Source organism: Hyperolius riggenbachi, chromosome 4, assembly GCF_040937935.1.
Source record: "Hyperolius riggenbachi isolate aHypRig1 chromosome 4, aHypRig1.pri, whole genome shotgun sequence".
NCBI lineage: Eukaryota > Metazoa > Chordata > Amphibia > Anura > Hyperoliidae > Hyperolius > Hyperolius riggenbachi.
In genome coordinates, this window is record NC_090649.1 from 123,106,381 (window position 1) to 123,132,435 (window position 26,055).

Genomic DNA, 26,055 nt, shown 5'->3' on the forward strand with positions numbered 1-26,055 from the left:
ATGCGTTTATATTTTGCTTTTTTATATTCTCCCCTTTTCAATGAAGAAAAATACAGTATTTATTTTGTAAAGGTTTTCTTTTTTCCCCATAGGAAAGCCTTGTATGCAGATCCCATCCGATTAGCCTACAGTATGCAGAAGTAAGCTACATGTTATGCGTTTTAAAAAAGGGCATACACAATGCAGATAGCGGTGTTTTGCACTGCAGCCCATAGACTTTCATTTTATGCAATTTTGCGTGCGTGTCCCACACCCACAGGAAACGTACTGAACACAGATGGTCAACACATTGCATGCAGTTTGAAACTGGACTAATCATTTTTAGCAGGAAGGCCAGAAACCCACTGGGAGCGCTTTGTAAGCGTGAGTGATTTAAAAAAAGCTCTTGGTAATGCAATGCTATGGGGGATTTTTATAAAATCACATCACTCAAGTGGGATCACACCCATAGCATTACATTAGCTAGAGCTTTTCAAATCACAAACCGCTCAGAAAAGCTCTCCTAGTGGGTTTCTAGCCGAAGAGAATCTAACTGGTCCAGTTTCAAGGTGCATGAAATTTGCTCGCAAATCGATATTATTTGCATTCCATTGACTATCTTTAGTGTTGAACAGGCCCTAGAGCTTACTCGGTGGCAGCTGCCATTTTGTAGCTCTGGCAGCTGCCATCAATAGATTGGTTCAATTGCCCACTATCTGCACCCCATTGTCTTGTTATGGTCTATAGTTTGTATTCTTTATTACACATCACCACAGAAGATGCTGGCGCTATAAAAATGATTCCCCTCACCCTTTGATTTCCGAAAATCGCATCTAAATGCATGCATTTTTGATTTCCCATAGGCTAGCATTGCATGCGATTTGCATACAGTATGCGGGAAGAAGGAACTTGCTGTGCGATTTTAAGACACATAAAATCACATTTCCAAGTTCTATACAATTTGCATGCAAGCAGTTATCTGAATCTGATTGTCCTTCTCTAGTCATCAGGAGCCTTCTCAGCAGCCACTCTCTGCACCTCAGACACCTGCAGCCAGACTGGAACATTTGTAGATTTTTGAGTGAGCTCTCTGTGTGACACGATAGTGCAAGCTGAGCAGCAGTGGCCCTACCACACAGCCTGCAGTTATCTCATTCAGTTGAAAAGCTTGAGGCCACACGATTCATTATTTTTTCTTTTTTAAACAGGCATTTTAGCTACGGTACACAAGTAGGATAACTGTTGCCTGTGGAGAGCATGGCCTGGCAACCTCTGGAACAGAGAAGCATTCAACACAAGCAGCATGCCTATCCATATGGCAAAAGGAGAAGGGGGTGGAGGCCAGGATCCTGCCACAGGTTATTTTGTGGCATAGCAAATTATGGGGCCCCCCAGCAACACTTTGATAGGGCCCCCCCAATGTTCACACCGCTTCCCATGGTGACCTTTACGGGAGGGGTGGCGAAATCCTACAAGGGTGATAAAATAAGAATGCCAATCATGATCATCGCCCCACCCTCACCATAATAAGTGTAACCATATAAACACCTGATCTGGAGGAGGGTCTCCTGTATTGGAGGCAGAGGTTAGTAGTCGGGCCCTCCACACAGCTCTGGGCCCCTGCTGCTCCCCAATAGTTCCACCCCTGAAGGACATACAATAGCAATATGCTAGGGAATAGCAAACTGACTGGTGAGATAAAAGGGAGAGCATCTACTTTCTGGGCACATCTAACAAAACGGCAGCAAAAATTAAAAATAAAATTGCATTCCTTTTTCTCACAGAATTTATTCATCTGACAACACATCCAAGCGTGGAACTGCTGCGAACCTTAGAGGACATCTGAGGTGAAAATAAACTGATGAGATAAGCAATAGTATCTATCCTCCTTCTCCTAAAAATTACTTTATTTAGAAATCCTCAGTTTTAATTTATATTTAAATCTAGTTTTTACTGTTTTATTGCCTCTGCTCAATGACATTCATTGAAGTATGCCAGAGCTAAAAATCTATGAACTATTGACCATTTTTATCTCTTTCCTGCTCTCAAGCCATTTACTGCCAGGAAAGTGTTTTATGGCTGTAATTACTTATTAGTGAGGGTTATGTTATAGTCTGATCCAGTCAGAAACTGTTACTTGCATACCTGATTTTTAACTTTTTCAGGCATAGAAAGGGAAAAAAACTAACACAGCCTAGTTATGTGTGTGCTTAGCACTGTAAATACACATGTCCATCTCATCATGTCACATGTCACCTCGATTGTCCTTTAAGTAGCCAGTAACCCCTGATCACGGCATGCTCAGTCAAATGCCAGCCTCTACAGTCAAATGCCAGCTTAGATTAAAAATAAGCCTCAAATATCACTTTCAAGGTTTAATTTTAAAAACAATATTAAAAGTATAATGGATTAGGTAGCTATATGATAGCACAAGCAGAGTGCAGCACAAGACTGACACACACAAAGGATGCAGCTATGATGATGGATCTAGGATGCCTTGTGTCCGCCACATCCGCCCAGCGTTATATAGAAGATACAGAGGTTGCTCCGGCAAAGCTGCCCTCGGGGAGTCCAATTATCACTGCAGAATGTGGCCCATGGTAGAAGGCTCAGCATTTCACCCTGCCTGGCAGCCCAAGATATACACCTTACATGGGGCTCAAAATCATGTTTATAGATTCTGATGGCCACCATGTGAGTTGGAGGAACACACAGAACCCATAAGTAATAGAATGTGATTTTTGTTTCTTCTAAATGCTACATTCAAACACACATAGCTGCTTACAGTGAGCATGGAAATGTTAGATCGATTATCATTTTACTTACAGTAATTATGGGGGCAACACATGCGTCTCCTCTTGTAGCTCTGTGTGCTAATTCCAATACCTCGTTCACTGATCCCTTTGTACAGATCTTAGAAATATGCACACGGTTTAACCAAACCGCCATTTCAAACAGCTGCTGACCTACATATGTACATACATACATTTTTATACATACTAGAAAAATATTAAGCAAGGCCCACGTGCCTAAAAAACAAACTGTGTCTAATACATTCTAAATATACAATCTATCCATCTATCCATCCTTTCTCCGTTACAGTACAAAATTAATTGTATCCAGTTTGCGTTGCACAGAAGGTGGGGTGTCCAGGCACACGGCCGTATATATGAGAACTGTTCCTGCAGCTGCAGTGAAATAAACTATCCCAGTTCCAGGAGCCAGTCAAAGAAACTGGGTACCACTTCGCTCCCCTGTTCCTGGATCTTGCAATGAAGGATGAGGGCACTGAAGATATCTCCAACTTTCCAAGACTTTGACTGAACCAGCCGGGTAACTGCCAAAAACTGAAAATGAAAAGAAATATTTTCAGAAGCACTATTCATTAGCTTGAGTTGAGTAGGAGTACCTTGCCCAGGAGAGGGCACAATCTAATTTATGGGGGTGGCACAGATCAGAAAAAGGTAAGATTAGGGCTAGGAAAGGTCAATGACATGCACATAATTCCACGTTTATGCAGCAGCATGCTAATTTTGTATGCAAATTTATGCAACTTGTGAACAATCAATGCCTGCCAAGGTGGAATTTGACTGGTCCATTTTCAAGCTGCATAAATTGGCATGCAAATTTGTATGCCATTCACAATCACCAGTAAGGGCATTATTTGATAGTGAGGCCTCTTTTACAGTAGGACGCTGTGTTTTGATGCGACATTAAGGTCACAACGCAAATTACAATGCACGCCCCAAAACAGTCGCAACGCAATTTAATGCCCCGTTATCGTCGCATACAGTAGAATATACAGGCAATGAATGTATGCTTCATTACTGAGCATGTGCAAACAGTCTATCGCAGCTAATTATGGGTATAATGCACAGCATGCAGCACTTTCTAATAACACTACACACAAACGCAATGTGTGCACTGGAAATGTTGCACAGACTAAGTATTGCTGTGCGTTAGTCTGCGTTGAAACATTTTCCAGCGTGCGACTTTAACGTCGCACTGTGAAAGAGGCCTCAGAGTTCAGCTTATGCACAGACTTAAAAGGACACTGTAGGGGGGTCGGGAAAATGAGTTGAAGTTACCCGGGTCTTCTAATGGTCCCCCACAGACATCCTGTGCCCGCGCAGCCACTCACCGATGCTCCGGCCCCACCTCTGGTTCACTTCTGGAATTTCAGACTTTAAAGTCTGAAAACCACTGCACCTGCGTTACCGTGTCCTCGCTCCTTCTGATGGCACCAGGAGCGCACGGCGCAGGCCCAGTATGGTCTGTGACTGCACAGTACGCTCCTGGTGACATCAGCGGGAGCGAGGACACAGCAACGCAGGCGCAGTGGTTTTCAGACTTTAAAGTCTGAAATTCCAGAAGTGAACCGGAGGCGGGGCCAGAGCATCAGTGAGTGGCTGCGCGGACACGGGGTCCATTAGAAGCCCTGGGTAACTTCAACTCATTTTCCCCCGAACCCCTACAGTATCCCTTTAAGTAAATATGTTTTCTCAACCGCTTAAATGAATTTTCTAGCAATCACATGTTCCCAATCCAACAGTTTATTAACTATAATAGTCAGTATGTCGTCTATGTGGTTTCATGTTCAACTGTTCAGTACACCCGTGACAGATCCGTTCGATCCGGAATTATCGTACACTCCCTATACTTCCGTTCTCTTTCGTTCCACTAAACTTCATTTTTTTTGTGCAGTGTGAAGCGGGCCTTACTTGACCTATGTCCCCTGCCTCCTCCTCCCACATAGCAGTATTAGGGATGCATTTATTCCCTTCCCTCGACATCAATATGTATAATTGGCTCCACCTATGACAATGCCCACATTCTTATGCATGGCCAGAGGGGGTGCTAAAGCTCTCTGTCAATGGGTGGTGAAAATGCTAACTATGCCTCTGAGTGTTGGAGCTTTGCTGAGCTCATGCCTAAATACACTAACTGTCCCCCAAAGGAGCTCACAGTCTAAAACCCTATTATGACCAGTTACCGTCTTATGGTCCTATGGTCCTATTGTAGTCTAACAACTATTTTTTGGGGGGGAGACATGTTAACCTATATGTAAGTTTTGACATGTGTGAGGAAACTGGAGTACCAGGAAGAAACCCACGCAGAAGAACATGCCAGTTGCTGGGGTTTCCTGCAGTTGCCCCCAAACTCCCCCTCCTGATCAGCTGCGACATTATGGTGGTAAGGTTGGGGTGCCTATGGGCAGTGGAGTAGCCAAGGACATATGGCTCCCAGTGTGAGCTTTACATTGGCCCCCTCAAGCACTGTATACAAAACCATTAATATGGACACCAAAACCTGCCAAGGACAGCTGCAGTGTCAGAGAGCAGGGGAGGGAACGGTTCATTACTGAATATCAAAGGTGCTCATTACCAGTGTATCACTAATGAAGAGCTAATGCAACCATTGAAGGAGGGCCCCTAGTGGGTCCTTCTGGTCCAGGTGCCCTGGTGCGGTCCCCTTATGCTATCCCACTGCCTACTGGCTTGTATGAGGATGGTATCATGCATAACAATAGCCCCCATGATCCCCTACCATGGAGGTAGGAGCCCGGGGGCTTAGAGGGCCTGTTCCTGTGGTGAGGTGCAGAGACCAGTGGAGATGAGGATGCTGACAGCGCTAGGGAAGAGGAGGCAGGATCCAGCGGTATGACACACATGAAAATAAATAACAGCCAAAACCTGACATAACAAAAACCCTGATATCAAGATTGTGCTGAAACGTTCAAAGGTAATTATTACTCTCTTTGTTGGCACTGACATGGCTCCTATTTACATTCCACATTAGTATTTTAGCCTTTAAATCAAAAATAATGTGAGACTCCAGGGGCTTCATTCACAAAAGCGTGATAACTCCGTTATCACGCCTAAAAGCTTTGCACGTGCAAACTAGGGTGCTAAGTAGTTCGCACTGCAAATCTGATGCTGTTCGCGTGATATTTTAGCGCGCGTAAGGCTTTAAGCGGTGCGCGCGAACGGCGCTACGTTCTGTTCGCATGCAAAGTATGCTTATCACGCTACTTAGCACAAACTCAACCGCATATTAGCGTGTGAAGAGGCAGTTTGCATGTGCTAACAGGCTTTTCACTGGCCTGCTAACACTTAGCACACTTTTGTGAATCAAGCCCCAGGAGAGATGTATCTGAAGGTGTGTATACACATTTGATAGATGTCGCCCATCGGGGATTGGGACCCGATCCACTTGGGCGACATCCCTTAGCCAGGCTGCACAGACGCTGGTTAGCTGTGTAGCTGACAATGTGCTGTGTTGCTATGCAGGGAGGGAGCAGCGTAGACAATAGGATCAGCCTTCACGGGGGGAAGGGGGATGAGTTGATCTACCAGGCGGATCACTTGTGGGTTGGGTGGGTCACAAGCCACTGTACACACACCTGGTTATTGGCTGAGGCAGTCGTTATCGGCCACCACAGCCAACTTTAGTCAAGCGTGTGTATGAGTCTTTAGTAAAACACATGCAATTAGTTATCTCATATGTTTATTTTCAGTTTAGGTTTGCCTTAAAACCATCCTGGCGGTATGGACGAGCTCAGCTTGTCCATTACCGCCGGAGGCTGCCGCTCAGGCCCTGCTGGGCCGATTTTGATGAAATAAAAAGGAGCACACGCAGCCGGCACTTTGCCAGCCGCGTGTGCTACCTGATCGCCGCCGCGCTGCGGCGAAAGAGGGTCCCCCCAGCTGCCGGAGCCCAGCGCAGCCGGAACAAATAGTTCCGGCCAGCGCGAAGGGCTGGATCGGAGGCGGCTGACATCAGGACGTCGGCTGACGTCACTCCGCTTGTTGCCATGGCGACGAGGTAAGCAAAACAAGGAAGGCTGCTCATTGCAGCCTTCCTTGTTAATTCTGATCGCCGGAGGTGATTGAAATTACGCTTCAGGAGCGCCCTCTAGTGGGCTTTCATGCAGCCAACTTTCAGTTGGCTGCATGTAATAGTTTTTTTTTTATTTAAAAAAAACCCTCCCGCAGCCGCCCTGGCGATCTTAATAGAACACCAGGGTGGTTAAAGAAGACAAGACTGATGGAAAGACACAACATGGTTAACAATAATGCAAACATTCACATTTACTTAAAAAAAACCAAAATGTATTGTGTAACAGAGCTGCGTAACATGTTGGCGCTTTATAAATACAATAAATAAATAAATAAAATCAACTTGACCGATGTACCTTTTGTATCCGGCTTTCCTGAGAGTTTCTGAAGTAGACAGTGGGGACTCCCAGCTCTGATGCCGCTATCCACTGCAGGGTCGTGCGGAGCTCAAAGTCAAAGCTATCAGAATCCAGGCCAATGTTCAAGACTGAGACCTCCCGGTGGCAGCTGGCAGTGCCAACCGATAACCCAGATGTACATTCTGCAAGAAAGATAGAGCTCCAATTAATCAGAGATTGGGAGTGATTTTCTAAAGAACAGTGAAGAGCAGTTTAAAACCCCTCAGTGGTGAAGTGGTTAAAGTATTCCATGTTTTTTTTTCAAACATTTACAAAGTAGTTTGAATGTTTTACTGTCTCTAATCAGTGGCAGCTTATTAAGTGTCCCAGACTCCATTAACTATTGATTGACCTTTTTATCTCTCTCCCTGAGCTCTGTCCCAGACTCCAAATACATGAGCTATTGACCTTTTTATCTCTCTCCCTGAGCTTAGATGTTGTATTCTGCCAGGACACCTTCTATGGATGTAGCGTATTTTGATATGGGTCAGGGACAGAACATACTGATGTCCCCTTGTTCTCAGCTGCTTTCATAAAATACAAGGTCTTTGCGTTTTGATGTGGATTGCTGTTTGGTGGCTATGTGAAGCTGGTACATGCCGTTTACTTTGGCATTTATGTTGCTATAATTGCTATGCTGGGGATACGGAGAATGTAAGCAGCCATGATTTCACACCTTTCTTTGATGCAAATGTTCAGTTGTACATGTTGCAAACATGCAGATGTCTTTGCTGGGAGAAGTGATCATAAATACATCAAAGAGGAAGCAGCAGGGTGTAACTGTCGCCATATTTCTGGGTTAGAAGCAGAACATTTTAAAGGTGAATGTATGCAAGTATAAGTCAGAGGAATATGAAATGCTCATTTTAAGTTACCGATGAACGTTCATATTCTGCTGTAAGCAATTTCATGCTTCCGCACTTCCAGCCAAGTAGCTGATCACACAGCAAATTCAATTCCAGATAGCACTTTCACTGTGTCCGCAGTTCATGCCCTAGAGCAAACTTGCTACAAGTCCAACACAGAAGCGCTTGCCTTCATGAGTCATTCAGTCTGACAGAAGCTGCCATTGAATGGATCCAGTATGCAGCTTTTTTGGTCAGACAGTCATTGGCTGTGCTGGCTGGATAGTGTACTGGCTCTGCCTCTGACACAGGAGACCTGGTTAAAATCTCGGCTCTTCCTGTTCAGTAGGAGCCTATAGGGCGCATCCTTTGAGTCCACCAGGAGAAAAGCGCGATATAAATGTTCTGTGTCTTGAATGGTCATTATGTTCATAAGAGGAGCATGTGTTTTATGTCCCAGGACTAGCATGCAGATTGTGCGTTAGATATTAACTGCTTCCGGACTGAAGCAGTACGAATCTACGTCCTGCAGGTGGCACTGCGGCTTTGACAGGACGTAGATTTTGCTGCTTCGGAAACTGCACATACAAGCAGCTACAATGATTGTGTTGCTTTCTCCCGCCCCAGTTCACTTGCTCTGCCATCTACTGTATATGATGGCAGAGCTGTGGGAGCTGGTCAGGAGCCGATTTCATTGGCTCCTGACCGTGTGACCACTGTAAGCCAATCCCATTGGTGTGTCTTGAAGACAGAAGGAGGCACAAAAGGGAGAAAGGGGGCATAAAGGGAGACAGAAGGACAAACAGGGGGTCAGACATGGCACAAGGAGACAGAAGGAGGCACAAAAGGGACAGAAGGAGGCACAAAGGTGGTGGGGGGGAGGGTGTACAAGGCCCAGAGGGACACTGTGGCAGCTGCCTGCAACGTATGCTAAGCAGATGCATTAGAAGCAAGTAATACAACATCCGTGGGGGCAGGGCTTAGTCTGGGGTGGGGCTCCGCCCAGGGGCATGGCTTAATCCAGCAACATGGCACCCCCAGGACCAATGGCACTCCAGGCAATGGCCTGTACTGCCTATGCCTAGAGGCTCCCCTGCTCTGGACCTCCACCATTGCCCAGGACTCCACTGTTGAATAATTCTGTCAAGAGCTTGTGGTAATAAACATCTGGGCCGTGCTCCTCTTCTGGCACAAGTATGGACATACTGCACCTGTGCGAGCACAGCAACGTCTGTGCAGTAGCAGGGAGCAGCTCGTGCACAAGTAGCTCCAGCTTACTGCGCTTGTATCTGTAAAGGAACGTGGCCCATGTCAGAATTCTTTGACAATGGGGCAATCAGAGGACAGCATGGGAAGCCTCTATAGGATGCAGAGGCTTCTCTCTTCATAGGCAAGTATGTCTTTTTGTACCTGAGGTTCACCTTGGGGACAGTTTAAGAAGTCTCTCTCCACTCCCCTTTATCAATAAAACCCCTGACCTATGGCTCCTTGCTTAGTCACAGAGGTGTTGGTGAGGCTGCTGCATGGTGAAGCCTCTCCCTTTGGAGAGCACACTCGGCATCTCCTTCCTTTGATTGGAAGAGGGCATGTCTACACTGGCCACTCAGCTACAAGCCCATTCAGCTGAATGGAAGAGTGCCAAAGAGCCAACTTATTGGAAGTTGCATTGGTACTTGTGGCATGTGGCTCTTGGGGTTGTGTAAGTAGGTAAAGCTAGCCTGCCCACTCATCTCCTGTTCAGTTTAAGTCTATGGAGAGACATGTTTTTGTGGGAGAGGACCCCTTGACAACTGGAATCCAGCAACCTGAAACTCACCTCTGTATTTTTGAACATGTGAAGTTCAATTTCAAGTGGAATTATGGCTGATTTTTAAATGTACTTTCCTTGTGAAAGAAATTTCCTTTTCCTCCATCCCATCGCTTTCCTTCCAGAATACTATGCATCCATTATTTCCAATGCAAGCATCCTATGAATCCATTGACTCAATGTTCATGTCTAGGCAAATCATGTTGCCTAGGTAAAGAGGGTTACTCTACATGTGCAAGGTGTGCTCTATCAGTTGCATACATACTGGCAAATGACTGTACCCTTGTGTGTGCAAGGTCATTTTACCAGCCTTTGGTGAACATGGCCCTATGTTTCTCTGAGTTCTTACCATCAGGATTTTCCTGCACGTCTTTGGTGACCACCTTCTCTTCTGGTTTTCTTGAGAAAAAATAAATAAATACATAGATTAAAGTGTCTCTCTGTAGAAATATTTAGTCTTCTACTTGTAGGTAATTAGAGCTGGGATACTGAGAATAAAGTCAATTCATACAGACTTCTAACTAGTTAGGGAAGAGCAACACTACATTTAAACATTTCTTTTATGCTCTGTTTGTCTTTAGAATACGAAGTCAACATACATAGTGTGATTTTATGTATGAATTTTACTGGTACTTCTGACAATTGGTTGCACCTGTTGCGCAATTAGCACGACCCGTGTAACCTAACGCATAGGTCACTGTGCTACTTGCCCAACCACCACGTCAGTTGCGTAAACACCACTAAGATTGCTGTGCGTTGTGTGCGCATGGCAACTTTACTGGCCTTTTGTGAATATGCCCCGACATGTGGTGTTTGCCAAGTTGTCATGGATGCGCTTCATAAGCTGGAAGCAAAGCGCTTACTTTTGATTCAGCAATTTGTGTCCACTCTGCAGTAGGATAACCTGCAATGTTAATTGCCGCTATAAAGCAGCAGGGGTGTTTCGGCCCAATTTGTCAAGGTATTGTGCAACGGTAGTGACCACTCAAGCGACCCTGATAGGGCTGTGACAGAAGTGAGCAGAACAGTAAAGGACACACAATTGATAGTTATTGTTGGGCGTAATGGAAGGTTAGTATTCGGTGTAGTGACAGACGGTGGATTTAGAGCAGTGAGGATATTGTATATCTAATTTTTCGAGCATCACCTGTAAAAGAGGCCATAGAAAAACTGGACTGCTCATCAGTTGTCCTTTCAGTTACAACCGACAGCAACTGATATAGTGTAAAAGGACCTTTAGGGGCATTTTTAAATTATATCAGTTGCTCTCAGTTATAACAGAAAGGACAACTGATTTACAAAGTAATGTCCATGTTTCCCTATGGCTTTTTTTCAGCATATAGTGTAAAAGAGGCCTCACTCTACATTTGTGTTTCAGTTGCTGTGTGACCTGGTAGGAGGTGATCTTCTAAGCTGGTTAAACATCAAAAGACTGTTACTCTTTTTCTGCAGCCATGTACTAAGGACAGACTACAACTATATTAACATTTCCTTATATTTTTATTCACTGATGAGTGAAACCTATTTTAAATGCCAGTGCAGCACTTGCTGTATTTGGCACCCAGAATTAAAATAATTGCCTTTTAGGAAGGTTTGCATGAGCATTATGGCAACAAATCCATCACCCAAATTGTCTCCCTGAGCTCAGCAGGGGAGAGAGCCTTCTGTTTATCCATGTTGTGACTATCAACAAGCCCTTCATTTCTTATTGGGAGGGGTATCAAGATGGCGCAGTAAGACAAAGCTGTATTTTTATGGAATGTTCATTAGATGTACTCACATTTCAGGTGCAACTTCAGGTGAAATCACCTCCAGAAAAGCATCCAGGTCCACAACGCCGACACTGCTCGTCGTACTGCAGTTGCCATTACTGTTGAGAGAGGAGAGATGTTGGGGTCTGTGGTGTGGTGGAGTCACATGGGTAATAAAGGCAACAGGCTTTAGCAATAACAAACATCCTACTAAACCCGTGACAGAAGAATCTCCTCCTCACCTCATCAATAACAATGCTATGTCCAGGGGCGTAACTTAACATCATGGGGGCCCCAGCAGAACTTTGATGGGGCCCCTTAATGCTCACTTAAAGCGGTATTGTCACCATAAAACTCACATTTCAACAGCAACTGGTCTGAGTGTATTAAGTCATAAAGATGCTAATCCTGCATTCAAAACTTTTTCTGCTGTTATGATTTGGAGTCATCACATACTTAAGTAGCACTGGTCCTTTAGTAGTCAGTGCCAAACAGTTGCATGCTGGGGGTTCTTTTTATCTATAATATATTCCTCCTCTTCCCTTTATTTCCCTGCCAGCTGCTTATCTGAAACACGATCCCCTGCTCACTTGTGTTTACAAGCAAGGCTGAGGTGACTCAGTGATTGGAGGAGAAAAGAAAAAAGTAAAGGGCAGAAATGACATCAGGATTTAGCCTAAACTGTGGGCAAAAGACATGGCCCCCACCAGGAACAGAATTCTCTTCATTTACTATATAACATTCACTGAAATCAAAACGTGGACAGTACAATACATGTGTTATGTAAGTAGATCAAGGGCTTGATTCACAAAACGGTGCTAACTGTTAGCACGGCTGTTAGCACGGCTTTGCGCGCATTTTAGCGTGAAAAAAAACGGTTATCGTGCAAAATTTCACGCAAAGCACTTTTCACAGTGTGCTAACAGGTAGCGCCGTTTTGTGAATCAAGCCCCAAGTATTTGTCTATTTATATATGTGTTTTTTTCCCCTGGCATAGTATGGTTTATCCTACTGCTTTAAAGTCCCTTTTACACGTAACAGAATCCACATGCGCTGTGCGGGATCGAAACTTTTTTTTTACAAGATTGTTGGTATAATGAGATACAGAATGCCCACACTTTTCCCCTTTCCCATAATCCTCTGAGGTATGCTGGAGTCATGGCTTTGAAAAAGATGCAAACCCATTAAGAAATCATTAAATTACACAACAAAGGGTTTCAATCCAAGTTAGACAACACAGAGAAAGTGCGCTGCTTTTGGGGTGCTTGGGAAGCTCTCTCAAATCATGAACAAAAGGACCTGAATCTTTCCTTAGCAACAGCAAGCATAAATACTGAAAACAGCACTTTGCCCTTATTAACCAGGTGGAACGGTACCATCATGTATTCCTGCTGGGAATACATGAAAAAGAACTGTAGCTGGCACCATCGATTGCTCTTTTACTTTTATTCAAAAGACTGTCATAAGATGCAAAGGTAGCGACGTTTCGGAGCGTTGCACATGCTCCTTTCTCAAGCCATGACAGTCTCAAAATGCTCTAGTTACAATCTCGTTTATATCAGAATCAGAATCTCTTTTATTCGCCGAGTGTGACAGGTGTCGCACCCAGAATTATTTGTGGTATACACGGCATGGCAAAATCAACGATTTACAAGCGGCTGTTAGACATACAGATACACGATACTGAGAAAGACAAAAATCTGCTAAGAAGGCTGCTGTTAGGCATACAGATACACAAGTACAAAAAAAGATGCAAATCAGCTATGCCACGAGGCGGGAGTGGCCAGAGCAGGAGCTTGGGGGGCACCGCATGAGAGAGATCGAGAGTTCAGGTGCAGGACAGCTTGAGGGAAGAAGGTGTTCCTGTGCCTGGTGGTTCTAGTGGGGATGTTGCGGAAGCGACGGCCTAGGGGAAGCCGATTGAAGTGGTTCCAGCCAGGGGGTGAGGGGTCATTCACTATCTTATTTGCCCTGGACCACAGTCTTGAGGTGTACAGGAGGTCCAGTGGTGGCAGGGGTGACCCTATGATCTTCTCCGCGAAGTTGATAACTCTCTGAAGTTTGAGTCTGTCCCTTGCTGTGGCACCAGCATACCACATCACATATTCAAAAACACCAATCACAGGCATTCAAAACTTCTGAGCCAATCCCCGTCCATTATGTCAAAAGCGGACCTGATGGGGAACTTATCTTAGCATGTGTAGACCAATAGAGAGAAAGACTCACCTATGCAATGTGCCCCGCCCCACCACCGCACTGGCCTCGGTTCAGCCTCTACACCGCGTCAGGAGTGGTGTCACCTCCCACTGGAACGGCGGAGCAGATGGGGAACTACCTGACGGGGCGGCGCTGTAACGTCATAGACGTTACCAGGGAGGTGGAAAGGACGCATACGGACATCTCCGTGCACCTCCTAAGAGACGGGACGAGTACGTCACCGTGTATGCCGGTTGATCACGTGGAATCTCCACCAATCAGCCGGCCTTACGAATCCCTGCATGGCAACAGTGGCGCCAAACTAGCTGCGTTGCCATAGAGATGAAAACAAAGAGGCTGAAGCAGTGCGGATGTCAGGAATGGGCACAAATCCACAGGCAGGGACCACGGTGCTGCAAAAAGAGAGATAGGCACCTTCAATAGAGTACTGTAATATGTATAGTGCATTCTAATGCCACCATATATAAATACATACATTGAGAGTTATAATTCATAGAGACCTACAGAGAACAACCATAAACGATATTAGATAAAAGGTGTAAGGTCATATTCACGGTTCATACCACGGGGCTCTATGGTATTTAGTGTACGAATACAGTATGCTTCAGTTGCCTGTTTCTGTCACCTCCTCATTTCAAAATAGGGACACTGTCAATAATTTGACGTCTCATGGACCAACCAGTTGCCTGTCATTTCGCACATAGTAAACACACTGTCAGTCAGCTACGCTGTCAAATTATTGACAGTGTCCCTATTTTGAAATGAGGAGGTGACAGAAATAGGCAGCTGTTACTCCGTGAGCTGTTACTCCGTGGTCGCTAAGATAAGTTCCCCATCAGGTCCACTTTTGACATAACGGACGGGGATTGGCTCATAAGTTTTGAAAGCCTGTGTTGGTGTTTTTGAATATGTGATGTGGTATACTGTATAAACGAGATTGTAACTAGAGCATTTTGAGACTGTCATGGCTTGAGAAAGGAGCATGTCCAACGCTCTGAAATGTCACTACCTTTGTAGCTTATGATAATCTTTTGAATAAAAGTAAAAGAGCTATTGATGGTGCCGGCTACACTTCTTTTTCAGAACTTGCTGAAGTGGTGATTGAGCTTGCCTTGGCAAATCAGTGAATACCTTTTGGGGTTGTGCATTTCTTCAATCCGTGATACTGCTGGGAATACATGAGGACATTTTTTCAGTCGATTTACTGTCCGATCTTATTTTCGATCGATTCTCCGATCAATTTTTTAAAATCTTTTCTTATCAATTTACATTCACTTCTATGAGAAATCGATCAGAAAAACTGAAATAAGATCGGACATGTCGGAAATTATCTATCGGACCATCTATCTGCTGAAAAAACTTGTGGTGTATTCCCAGCATTAGGCATTATGAGGATGGAAGAAATAATGACATCAAACAACAATCTGATGGAAAAATAAACATGGACATTGTCCATTTGGATTATCTTGTTGGAGTTTCTGTAATTACTCTGATCGGGCTTTGATTAGAGATGATCTTTGTCTCTAAGGTCTGAGGCTTTACCTAATGCTTGTTCAAAAGGTCAGAGAGTCTGTGTTTAACATAGCAGAAAGCAAATGTGTATTTTACTGAATCTCGCCAAAGGACCAGCACCACTCGATGTATTTAGTAGCTCTTTATAACTTTATTGGCATCAATATGATAGCAACGACAGACGCTGTTTCGGCCCACATGGGCCTTTATCAAGTTGACAACATCAAAACTGCACATATATATAGTCAAAAGCAATTACCCATGAATCCTGCTGATGGACTAGAAGGATAAAATCATCCAAGGTACCACATGGCCCCCTCCAAATGCAAAACGCATCGTCGATGTAACGCCACCAACAAAGCGCATGTTTACGAAAGAGGGGATTTAGGTAGACGAAAGTCTCCTCGTATAACCCCATAAATAGATTTGCATAAGAGGAGGCCACGTTAGAACCCATAGCAGTGCCCCGCAACTGTCCGTAATACCGCCCCTCATGCGTTTTTTTTTGTTGCGGCGATGCGGCTTTTTGTACGCGTTGCGCTCCGTTCGGTGCCGGTCAGCTGATTAGGCATGTGATTTGTCATGTGATCATGACGTCACTCTGCCTATTAGGGACCGTTGCAGCAGTTACATGTTATTGTGGGAACTCCTCTTGATCTCTGAGTGGTGAGATTCAAATTTGAACATTGTGTTTTTATTGGTGGTGTATTTTTGGCATGAGTCTTCCATCAGGTCCTCTGTTATAGGGTGTCGGTGATTGGCTGATGGAGGATTCATGGGTAATTGCTTTTGACTATATATATATGTGTAGTTTTGATGATGTCATTTGATGATCCTGTGCAACTCGATAAAGGCCCATGTGGGCCGAAACAGCGTCTGTCGTTGCTATCAGATTGATGCCAATAAAGTTATAAAGAGCTACGAAATACATCGAGTGGTGCCGGTCCTTTGGCGAGATTCTATGTTGTGACCCCTTGGTACTGGGGTGAGGACCTAGGCACACTTTTCTGCATTTAAGCCACTGTGAGTGCTCCTGGGCACTTGGAAGAAAAATGTGTATTTTACTGAAACAAAATGTGTGTGATAAATATTGTACTGAAATATCATATGACATACAGACATCACACCTCCACCTGCAATTTCCCACCTCCTTTTTTTCTCAGAAGCCCCCTCTTTAGATTTGTAATTATTCATGTAAATGTTCTAACATTCACAATAACAGGGCAGGGCTTGGATAGAGACACATTTCCTCTTATGGTTGATTTTCATGCTGACTCACTGGGACTAATCTACAAAGGTGGCATCAATTCATGGGGATTGATTCACAAAACAGTGATAACTATTATCATGGCTGTGAAAATGGGCTTTGCGTTTTCATGCGAAATACGGTTATTGCTTGCAAAAATTCACGTGCTGAACACTTTTTTGTGCGAGATAAGCGTTTTCTTGCTAAATTTTGTGCAAAGCAGTTTTCACATCGTGATAACAGTTATCACTGCTTTGTGGATCAAGCCCCGTGTGTGCACAAAAATAATATTGACAGATTTTCCAGATAGAACCTGGCCATGCGATTGTGTTTTGTGATTTCTGGTGTAAATGAGTCCCTAAGCAAAATGTTAACCTGTGCACCCCCCTCCCCCACAAGGCTGTTCCCCATTTTCTTGAGACATAGCTTACCATCTGAACGATTGACACATGCACGCTGCACCACTTCAATCAAATAGATTGTTGGGGTGCCATTGGGCTTGATTCACTAAAGCATGCTAACATAGCACGCCTAAAAGCTTTGCACGTGCAAACTAGGGTGCTAAGTAGTTTGCACCGCAAAGCTGTTACTGATCACGTGCTATTTTATTGCGCACCGCATAACGCGGTGCGCGCGAATGGCGCTCTGCCATACGCTCCGTTCGTGTGCAAACCAGCCGCTTCCCATTCAAAGTATGCTCATCATGCTATTTAGCACGCAAAGCGGCTGATTTTGCACGCGAAGCATTGCGCGCAATACTTTACGTCCGAAGCGTGAAACTTTGCGTGCGCAAACATTAGCGCGTGCAAGGCCAGTTTACACGTGCTAAGTAGCTTTTCACTGGCGTGCTAACACTTAGCACGCTTTAGTGAATCAAGCCCATTGACTTCAGTGCAATTGCATGCCGAGTGGTAGCATAGCAGAGTCTGCATCACCTCAGCATCATTGAAAGCATTGCATCGTACCTCGGGTTTTGTGACCAGTCTCAGAGACTAATGGCCACTGTGATGAGCTGCTTCGTGGGTGTCACATGGGAGAGTAGTGCGATGCACTAAAATGTGGTAAGTATGAAAGGGGCATAAAATTGTCGAATGTCTTAGAGACAGAGTGCCAAAACTGCAAACCAAAACACACTTATTTATCGCAAAGTGCCGAGATGGCAATTTAAGGCCTCTTTCCCCGGGAGGCTGAACTGTGCACTGGTCAGGCAGTTCACCCTCTGGCTGCCGGCCAAAAGTGCATTTTGGCTGCAATTACTGTACATGAAAAGCTGCAGAAAAGACGCATAAAACACACTAGCAATAAAATATTGGGGTTGATTCATGAAACAATAGTTTATGGGTTGTATTATTCTATGCATGCAACACACGTTACGTCAAGACAAGAACAATAACAGTTCTATTGCGCTTTTCTCCTGGCAGACTCAAAGCGCTTGAGCTGCAGCCACTAGAGAGCACTCAGTAGGCAGTAGCAGTGAGTCTACCCCAAGGACTCCTTATTGAATAGGTGCAGCTTACTGAACAGGAAGAGCCAAGATTCGATCCCAGGCCTCCTGTGTCACACTACACTATCCAGCCACGGTCGGCGTAAACACAGATAAAATTGCCATGTGCAGCGATTTTATTGGGGGTTTTGTGAAAAAGCTACTGATGTTTGATGCTAATCTTTACAACCTACGCAAAGCCCAATACCTGGTGGACTGTTCGCTCAGCTGCAGGAAGCTGCTGGTATCCTCTGGGTTTTCCTCCTCATTAGCAAGCTGAGACCAGCTGCCTGTGCTGTCCTCACTACTGCTGAGAGGTGTGCGGAGCTCCGGCCTCGCTCTCCTCTCCGGACCCGGCTCAGAGATCTGCGAGCTTCTTGTCTGGGAAACCCTGTTGTATAAAAATGTTTAAAAAAAAAGTCCTTAGAGGAGTTCAACCATTGCCTAGTTATTCCAGTTTAAAGTGATACTTAAAGTAAACCTGAGATCGGGCAGGAGAAAAGTTATACTTACCTGGGGCTTCCTCCAGCCCGCTCCAGGCTGATCGCTCCCTCGATATCCATCTGCACCACTTGGATACAATTGGCTCCGAAAAGTCCTCCGGTCCGGGACGTACTGTGCATGCGCGCCCGCGTGCCTCGTTGTGCTTCCGCCGCTGGTAGTGTTCTGTGCTTGTACAGTTCTACCGGGCAGGGACAAACCACTCCCTGGCAATGCGGGAGCGCATGCGGCCAGACTGTGCCTGCACTGACTGGCCCCATTGGAGGATTTTCCAGGGCGATCAGCCTGGAGGGGGCTGGAGGAAGCCTCAGGTATGTATCATTTTTTTTCTTTACCACCTCAGGTACACTTTAATTGATAACGAGTTGATGAGATTAACAATTGTATCTATCCTCCTACATTAAAATACCCCATTTTTTAAAAAAAACTTAAAAAAGCAGATTTACTGTTTTTTGTCTCAGCTGAACGTAACATTCTGTCTCAGAGTGCTCAAATATATGAACTACTAGCTGATGGCCCGGCGTTGCCCAGGTATGTATTTGGCTGGTGTTGGATCTGCTAACTTTTTCTAATCCTAACACACAATTACTCAATGACCTAGTTTGTGAGCTTTGCAGTCTTTGGCATCAATAATTTGCATTGAAATTAAACAAATCTAATTGGCTGTTTGGGGCTTCACACACTTTTCTGAATCTGAACCCGTCACCCAATGACCAACTGTACCAGGTTCGAGGCTTGTACCATTAACAATGCAATAACAGCAGCAATTAAATATTTTGCCTTGAAAATCAATAGGTGAATTTTGATTGGCTTTTGTAGGCTCCTCCCACTTTCTGAATATGAATTCCAGTCACCCAGTAACCAACTGTGCAAAGTTTGAGAACCCTACCTTTAACAGTGTAAGAATGGCTGCAGTTTACAATTTCCAAGTGAAAATTGCATTTGTCTCCGCCCACTTTTTGGTTATGGGGATAAAAAGTATCCTATATGTTATTCCAGGTAATGTACTTTGTGCCAAATTTCATTCAAATCCGTTCAGCCATTTTTGGGTGATCGAGTAACAAACATTCAAACATCCTAACATCTGAACTTTCCCATCTATAATATTAGTAGGATTAAGCTTTTTATCTATCCTCTCCTGGCAGAGAACTGGGCTTCCTAGAGCAAAGTACTTTATGGCTGTAATTTCTTATCAGTAGTCTGACTGTGTCCTGACTAGAGAAAACCTGTCAGTTGCATAGTAGAACATTAACTCTTTCAGGCAGAGAAAGAAGAAAAGCATCACATCATATTTGGTTGTGTGCTATGAACTGTACATACACATGTCCATCTCATCATGTCATATGTCACTTAAACATTCCTTTAAGCCCAGTACGAAGCTTCAATTTTGATAGTGATTGACCAATTCTACCACCTCCAGGTGTTATGAGAGCCAACAGATATTGAATACTATGAGCAGATTGTGTAGGTAAAAACTCATACTACATGAAGGTGGCAAAATTGTTCAGTGATTGGCTAGTCAGAATTGAAGGTGTGTACTCCATGCTGTCTGAGAATAAAAAAAATTCTAGAACTACCAGGGTGTAATGTGTGTGCTACTGAACAAATTAAACTATGAATGCATACAAAAAAAAATTACAATGCAGCACTATGACTGAGAGCAAACATAGGTACTTGCGTATTATTCCATCTAGAAAGTTTGGCAGCTTTTTGTTAAAGAGGAACTCCAGTGAACATTTTACTTTTGGCAGGTGATGTAGCTGCTGCATGGTTTTTGGCAGTTTCACCACAACATCAGTCATACAGCGCCCCCTGATAGTCTGTTTGTGAAAAGGAATAGATTTCTCATGTAAAAGGGGGTATCAGCTACTGATTGGGATAAAGTTCAATTTTTGGTCGGAGTTTCTCTTTAAAGTTTTGTTTGATCCACTAGCCAGATCTAACCAGTTTTTGGAAAGCTGAAAGTCCCGGCTTTCCTTTGCATTGGGTCCCAATTCAATGGGATGCCCCATTCCCAAGTTGGGGGGGTTTGGGGGATGGGTGTCCCCTTCACTTTGCTGGAGAGAGCACAGTGGAATTGAGTCTCCTGCCCATGCCAGTAAGACAGAGAGGAGACGAGGGTGCATAGCTGCGCTGCTCCTTCATCTGTACTGAGAAAACCAGGGCACTTGGCAGAAGTTGAGAAGACACAGATTTATGCTGCGAAGGAATAAGAAGACTTACCGGGTGTGCTGCTTATCATCATGTCGGGCTCGTCCTGTACTTCTGTAATTGGACTTTTTGCAGCCAAGTTCAGGCGACACCCCTACTTCAAAACCACGTAACTTGGGAACTGAACATCATACTGGCTCACCACCCGGTGCAAGAGAAAGCCGGGACTTACAGCTTTCCAAAAATGGTCAGATCATCCTGGGGGAGCTAACAGAACTTTAACAAAAAGCTGCCAAACTTTCTAGACGGGATAATATGCAAGTACCCAAACAAACTGAGCTCAAAAAATGTATTTTAATATTTGTTTTGGAAGGAGGTAGAACTTTGGATGAGTTTTTACAGCTCTGTGCATCCCCACTGTGGAGCTGTCTTTGCACATTTTATTCTTGTTACCTCCATGGCTTTAGTATGAACCTCAATGTTCCCAGTGACAGGGAGCGAAAAAAAGCAATAAAAACATATTTCCTCACTTTTTGAGATGAGAAAGCAAAACACTGTAAAGGCGTACATCAAAATCGGTGCCCAGGAAATCTGATAATAGAATATATATACATTTTAATATTACAATTTCTATTGTTACGGTTTAAAGAACGATAGTAAAATATCAGTAATGCATGCCAATATTTTACAAAAAGTAAACATAACACTCACTGGTGTAACTATAACCCCTGCGACTCCTGCAGTCACAAGGAGGCCCGGAGACTAATGGGGGTCTGTGCTACCAAATATTTAGAAGAAGGGGGATGTGTTACTCTGCACATTAACTATAGCATCCCTGGAACTGCGGGATTTTTACTATTATAAACTGGCAGCACAGCAAAGCAGGGTGGAGGGATGGATGGATGCAGAGACACTCATAGGGGACTTGCAGAGCACACGCAGGCAGAAGCAGTGCTCGCTGCATCCTCCCCGCCTCACTCTTAGTGGAACTTCCCCGTGCTTCTGTGAAGTCAGCTGGCTGCACCATGGGGAAGGACAGCAGACAGGGAAGGACAGCAGACAGGGATGCTACAGAGAGCTTTTTGATCGGACTCTATAAATTCACCCTGAAACTCCCTCCTCCCACGGCTAACCTTAACCTCCCCCTCCCCCCAAACACACACACACATATACATGGCTAATCGTAACTGTCTCTCCCATCTAAAAAAACCTGCAAATGCCGCCATAGGGGCCCATTTAACATTATCAGCATTGAGGGGAAATTAGGGCGCCGCCCGCTATTCGTAGCATTACTTTACATTGTGGGCTGGGTCAACCCCTAAATATCTATGGGGTGCCGTGAACACACATTTCCCCTCAATGTCGATATTTGAATGGGCATCTATGGTGGCACCCCAATCTCTGGCACTAGCGGGCGCTCACATTTCCTGTTTCCCTGTAAAGACACGCCCCTGCCACACTTTAGGAAAGTAGTGTAAGGGCCTATTTCCATTACATGCGGATTCTGGATGCAGAAAACTGACTCCAATGAATGCCTATGGGAAATCTGCATCAGAAAAATCTCATTTAGTGGACACAGGCCCATAGGCATTCATTGGAGTCAGTTTTTCTGCATCCAAAGTCCACGTGTAGTGGAAACAGGCCCTAATACTTGTTAACTTAGCAATGCTCACGTTTCCTAGATCAGTGTTTCTTAACATTGTATTGGTATGTATAGAGATGAGCGTAATGGCGTAATTACGATTTCGCGAAATTTCGCGTAATTAGTGTAATTACGTTTATGGCCGTAAGTACATAATCGTAATGAAGAAGGATTTCGCGAAATTTCGCGTAAGCGTAATTTTCGCATTGCAACGGGTATTAGGAAATTAATGCGTATGGCCATGCTCCCGAAGCGGAAAAGTTGACGCATGGATCAATGTTAGGTAGCCGCCGACTTTAAGGGTTAATAGCAAAGCCCCCTTAAATGCTAAGAGCCTCAAATTTGGAGAATATATTAAGGAGATCAGAAGGAATAAGAGGAAAACATTTTTTTTTCAAAAAGACCTTATAGTTTTTGAGAAAATCGATGTTAAAGTTTCAAAGGAAAAATGTAAACATTTAAAAACCCGCCGACTTTAACGGTTAATAGCAAAGCCTGCTTAAAGTTTAGGAACACCAAATTCCCAGGGTATATTAAGGGGATCAGTGGGAATAAGAGGAAACATTTTTTTTCAAAAAGACCTTATAGTTTTTGAGAAAATCGATTTTTAAGTTTCAAGGGCGAAAATGTCTTTTAAATGCGGAAAATGTCAGTTTTTTTTGCACAGGTAACAATAGTGTATTATTTTCATAGATTCCCCCAAGTGGGAAGAGTTTTACTTACTTCGTTCTGAGTGTGGGAAATATAAAAAAAAAATGACGTGGGGTCCCCCTTCCCAGACCTCTTTAACCCCTTGTCCCCCATGCAGGCTGGGATAGCCAGAATGCGGAGCACCGGCCGCGTGGGGCTCCGCACCCTGACTATACCAGCCCGCATGGTCCATGGATTGGGGGGTCTCGGAAGGGGAGGGGCAGCCAAGCTTTCCCCTCCCCCTCCGAGCCCTTGTCCAATCCAAGGACAAGGGGCTCTTCTCCACCTCCGATGGGCGGTGGAGGTGGAGGCCGCGATTTCCTGGGGGGGTTCATGGTGGAATCTGGGAGTCCCCTTTAAAAAGGGGTCCCCCAGATGCCCACCCCCCCTCCCAGGAGAAATGAGTATAGAGGTACTTGTACCCCTTACCCATTTCCTTTAAGAGTTAAAAGTAAATAAACACACAAACACTTAGAAAAAGTATTTTAATTGAACAAAAAACATAACCACGAAAAAAGTCCTTTAATATTCTTAATTAACCATTAATACTTACCTGTCCCTTTAAATAAATGATCCCTCGAAATAGCCTCGGAAATGTTCTATGAGTTACAATGTAACAAAGTTATTACAATGTAACAACTTTGTTACATTGTAACTACGCCGCACCCGACGTCACTCGCCGCTCAGCCGCCGCAGCATACACTTACGCGTCCATGCAGGACGCTAAGTCCCCGCAGCTCAGAGCTCTCTAAGCATATAGCTCAGAGCTCTCTAAGCATCTTTGTATTTGGGCTCCAAGGAGCCCCATTGGTCCTTAGCAGACCAATGGGGTTCCTTCTGATTTGAAGGAACCCCATTGGTCTGCTAAGGACCAATGGGGCTCCTTGGAGCCAAAATACAAAGATGCTTCTCAGAGCTCTGAGCTATATAGCTCAGAGCTCTGTCGGGTCCGTGCAGCGCAGACGCGTATGCGGCGGCGACGAGTGACGTCGGGTGCGGCGTAGTTACAATGTAACAAAGTTGTTACATTGTAATAACTTTGTTACATTGTAACTGATAGAACATTTCCGAGGCTATTTCGAGGGATCATTTATTTAAAGGGACAGGTAAGTATTAATGGTTAATTAAGAATATTAAAGGACTTTTTTCGTGGTTATGTTTTTTGTTCAATTAAAATACTTTTTCTATGTGTTTGTGTGTTTATTTACTTTTAACTCTTAAAGGAAATGGGTAAGGGGTACAAGTACCTCTATACTCATTTCTCCTGGGAGGGGGGGGTGGGCATCTGGGGGACCCCTTTTTAAAGGGGACTCCCAGATTCCACCATGAACCCCCCCCCCAGGAAATCGCGGCCTCCACCTCCACCGCCCATCGGAGGTGGAGAAGAGCCCCTTGTCCTTGGATTGGACAAGGGCTCGGAGGGGGAGGGGAAAGCTTGGCTGCCCCTCCCCTTCCGAGACCCCCCAATCCATGGACCATGCGGGCTGGTATAGTCAGGGTGCGGAGCCCCACGCGGCCGGTGCTCCGCATTCTGGCTATCCCAGCCTGCATGGGGGACAAGGGGTTAAAGAGGTCTGGGAGGGGGGACCCCACGTCGTTTTTTTTTTAACTTTCCCACACTCAGAACGAAGTAAGTAAAACTCTTCCCACTTGGGGGAATCTATGAAAATAATACACTATTGTTACCTGTGCAAAAAAAACTGACATTTTCCGCATTTAAAAGACATTTTCGCCCTTGAAACTTAAAAATCGATTTTCTCAAAAACTATAAGGTCTTTTTGAAAAAAATTTTTTCCTCTTATTCCCACTGATCCCCTTAATATACCCTGGGAATTTGGTGTTCCTAAACTTTAAGCAGGCTTTGCTATTAACCGTTAAAGTCAGCGGGTTTTAAATGTTTACATTTTTCCTTTGAAACTTTAACATCGATTTTCTCAAAAACTATAAGGTCTTTTTGAAAAAAAAAAATTTCCTCTTATTCCTCCTGATCTCCTTAATACATTCTCCAAATTTGAGGCTCTTAGCATTTAAGGGGGCTTTGCTATTAACCCTTAAAGTCGGCGGCTTTTTTATATTATACGGAGCGTTACGGTTTAATGCGAAATTACGGTAGCGTTTAATGCGAAATTACGGCATGAACGAAACGCGAAATTACGCGTTGAAAATTACGCTTACGGTATTTTCAATTACGATTTTAATGGCAATTACGCTACTGTAATTTCGCATCGTAATCGCAAATTTCGCATGCGTAATTTTAGTAATGCGAAATTACGAAAATTTCAGCTCAACTCTAGGTATGTACCCCTTTTAAAACTCTGTACTCACCAACTACCCACTAGCATAGTAAACATTATCTCAAGTACCCCTTGACAAATATGTATTTAATCATAATACATGATAATTAATTCTAAACAATTTCCAAGCATTTACTATTGCTTTCAATTAGCTAAAACACTAATTTGATGTTGTTTAACTACTTAAAGACCGCCCCACACCAATGGGCGTGGTCGCGGCGGCAGCCCCAGGACCGCCTAACTCCAATTGGCGTCAGGTCCCGGAGCCAGCTACTGCAGGAGATCGCGCACAGGCTGCGCACACATCTCCTGCTTGAGGGGCGGAGCTCCACCCCGCCTTCAGTCTCCGAGCGGCGATTGCAGCTCGGAAGACTGTTAGACGGCGAAACAGCGGATTTACCTATAGTACAGCGCTGCGATCAGCAGCAGCACTGTACTGGGGACAGCCGTGTGGGGGACAAGAGAGCGATCGGCTCTCATAGGCAGAAGCCTATGACAACCAATCGCTAGGATTGGCCGGCTGGGGGGGAGGGAGGGGATTAAAAAAAAAATATATATCCAAAAATATAGACAAAAAAATAGCATAAACATTTATTTAAAAAAAAATAAACACGGGGGGGGTTTGGGTTGGGGCTGGAGGGGCGACCAGACCCCACCAACATAGAGCTCTGTTGGTGGGGGGAAAAGGAGGGGGGGGGGA

The 26,055-nt window shown here is 44.5% G+C and overlaps 1 protein-coding gene across 6 annotated transcripts in view; it reads right to left on the bottom strand.

The window, feature by feature from the left end:
* Window positions 1–339: 339 nt before the first annotated feature.
* Window positions 340–26,055, bottom strand: part of SPHKAP (SPHK1 interactor, AKAP domain containing) — a 329,639-nt gene continuing 303,923 nt past the window's right edge. For 5 of the 6 annotated variants that reach the window (XM_068280530.1, XM_068280531.1, XM_068280529.1 and 2 more), the window contains 5 exons: window positions 18,286–18,468; window positions 11,649–11,738; window positions 10,218–10,267; window positions 7,175–7,359; window positions 340–3,326 (listed from right to left, as the gene is read on the bottom strand). In XM_068280530.1, coding sequence (XP_068136631.1) covers window positions 3,183–3,326; window positions 7,175–7,359; window positions 10,218–10,267; window positions 11,649–11,738; window positions 18,286–18,468 — 652 coding nt within the window. In that variant the 3' untranslated portion in view covers window positions 340–3,182. The remainder of the gene's footprint in view (window positions 3,327–7,174; window positions 7,360–10,217; window positions 10,268–11,648; window positions 11,739–18,285; window positions 18,469–26,055) is intronic. The other variant, XM_068280532.1, reaches the window with a different exon arrangement.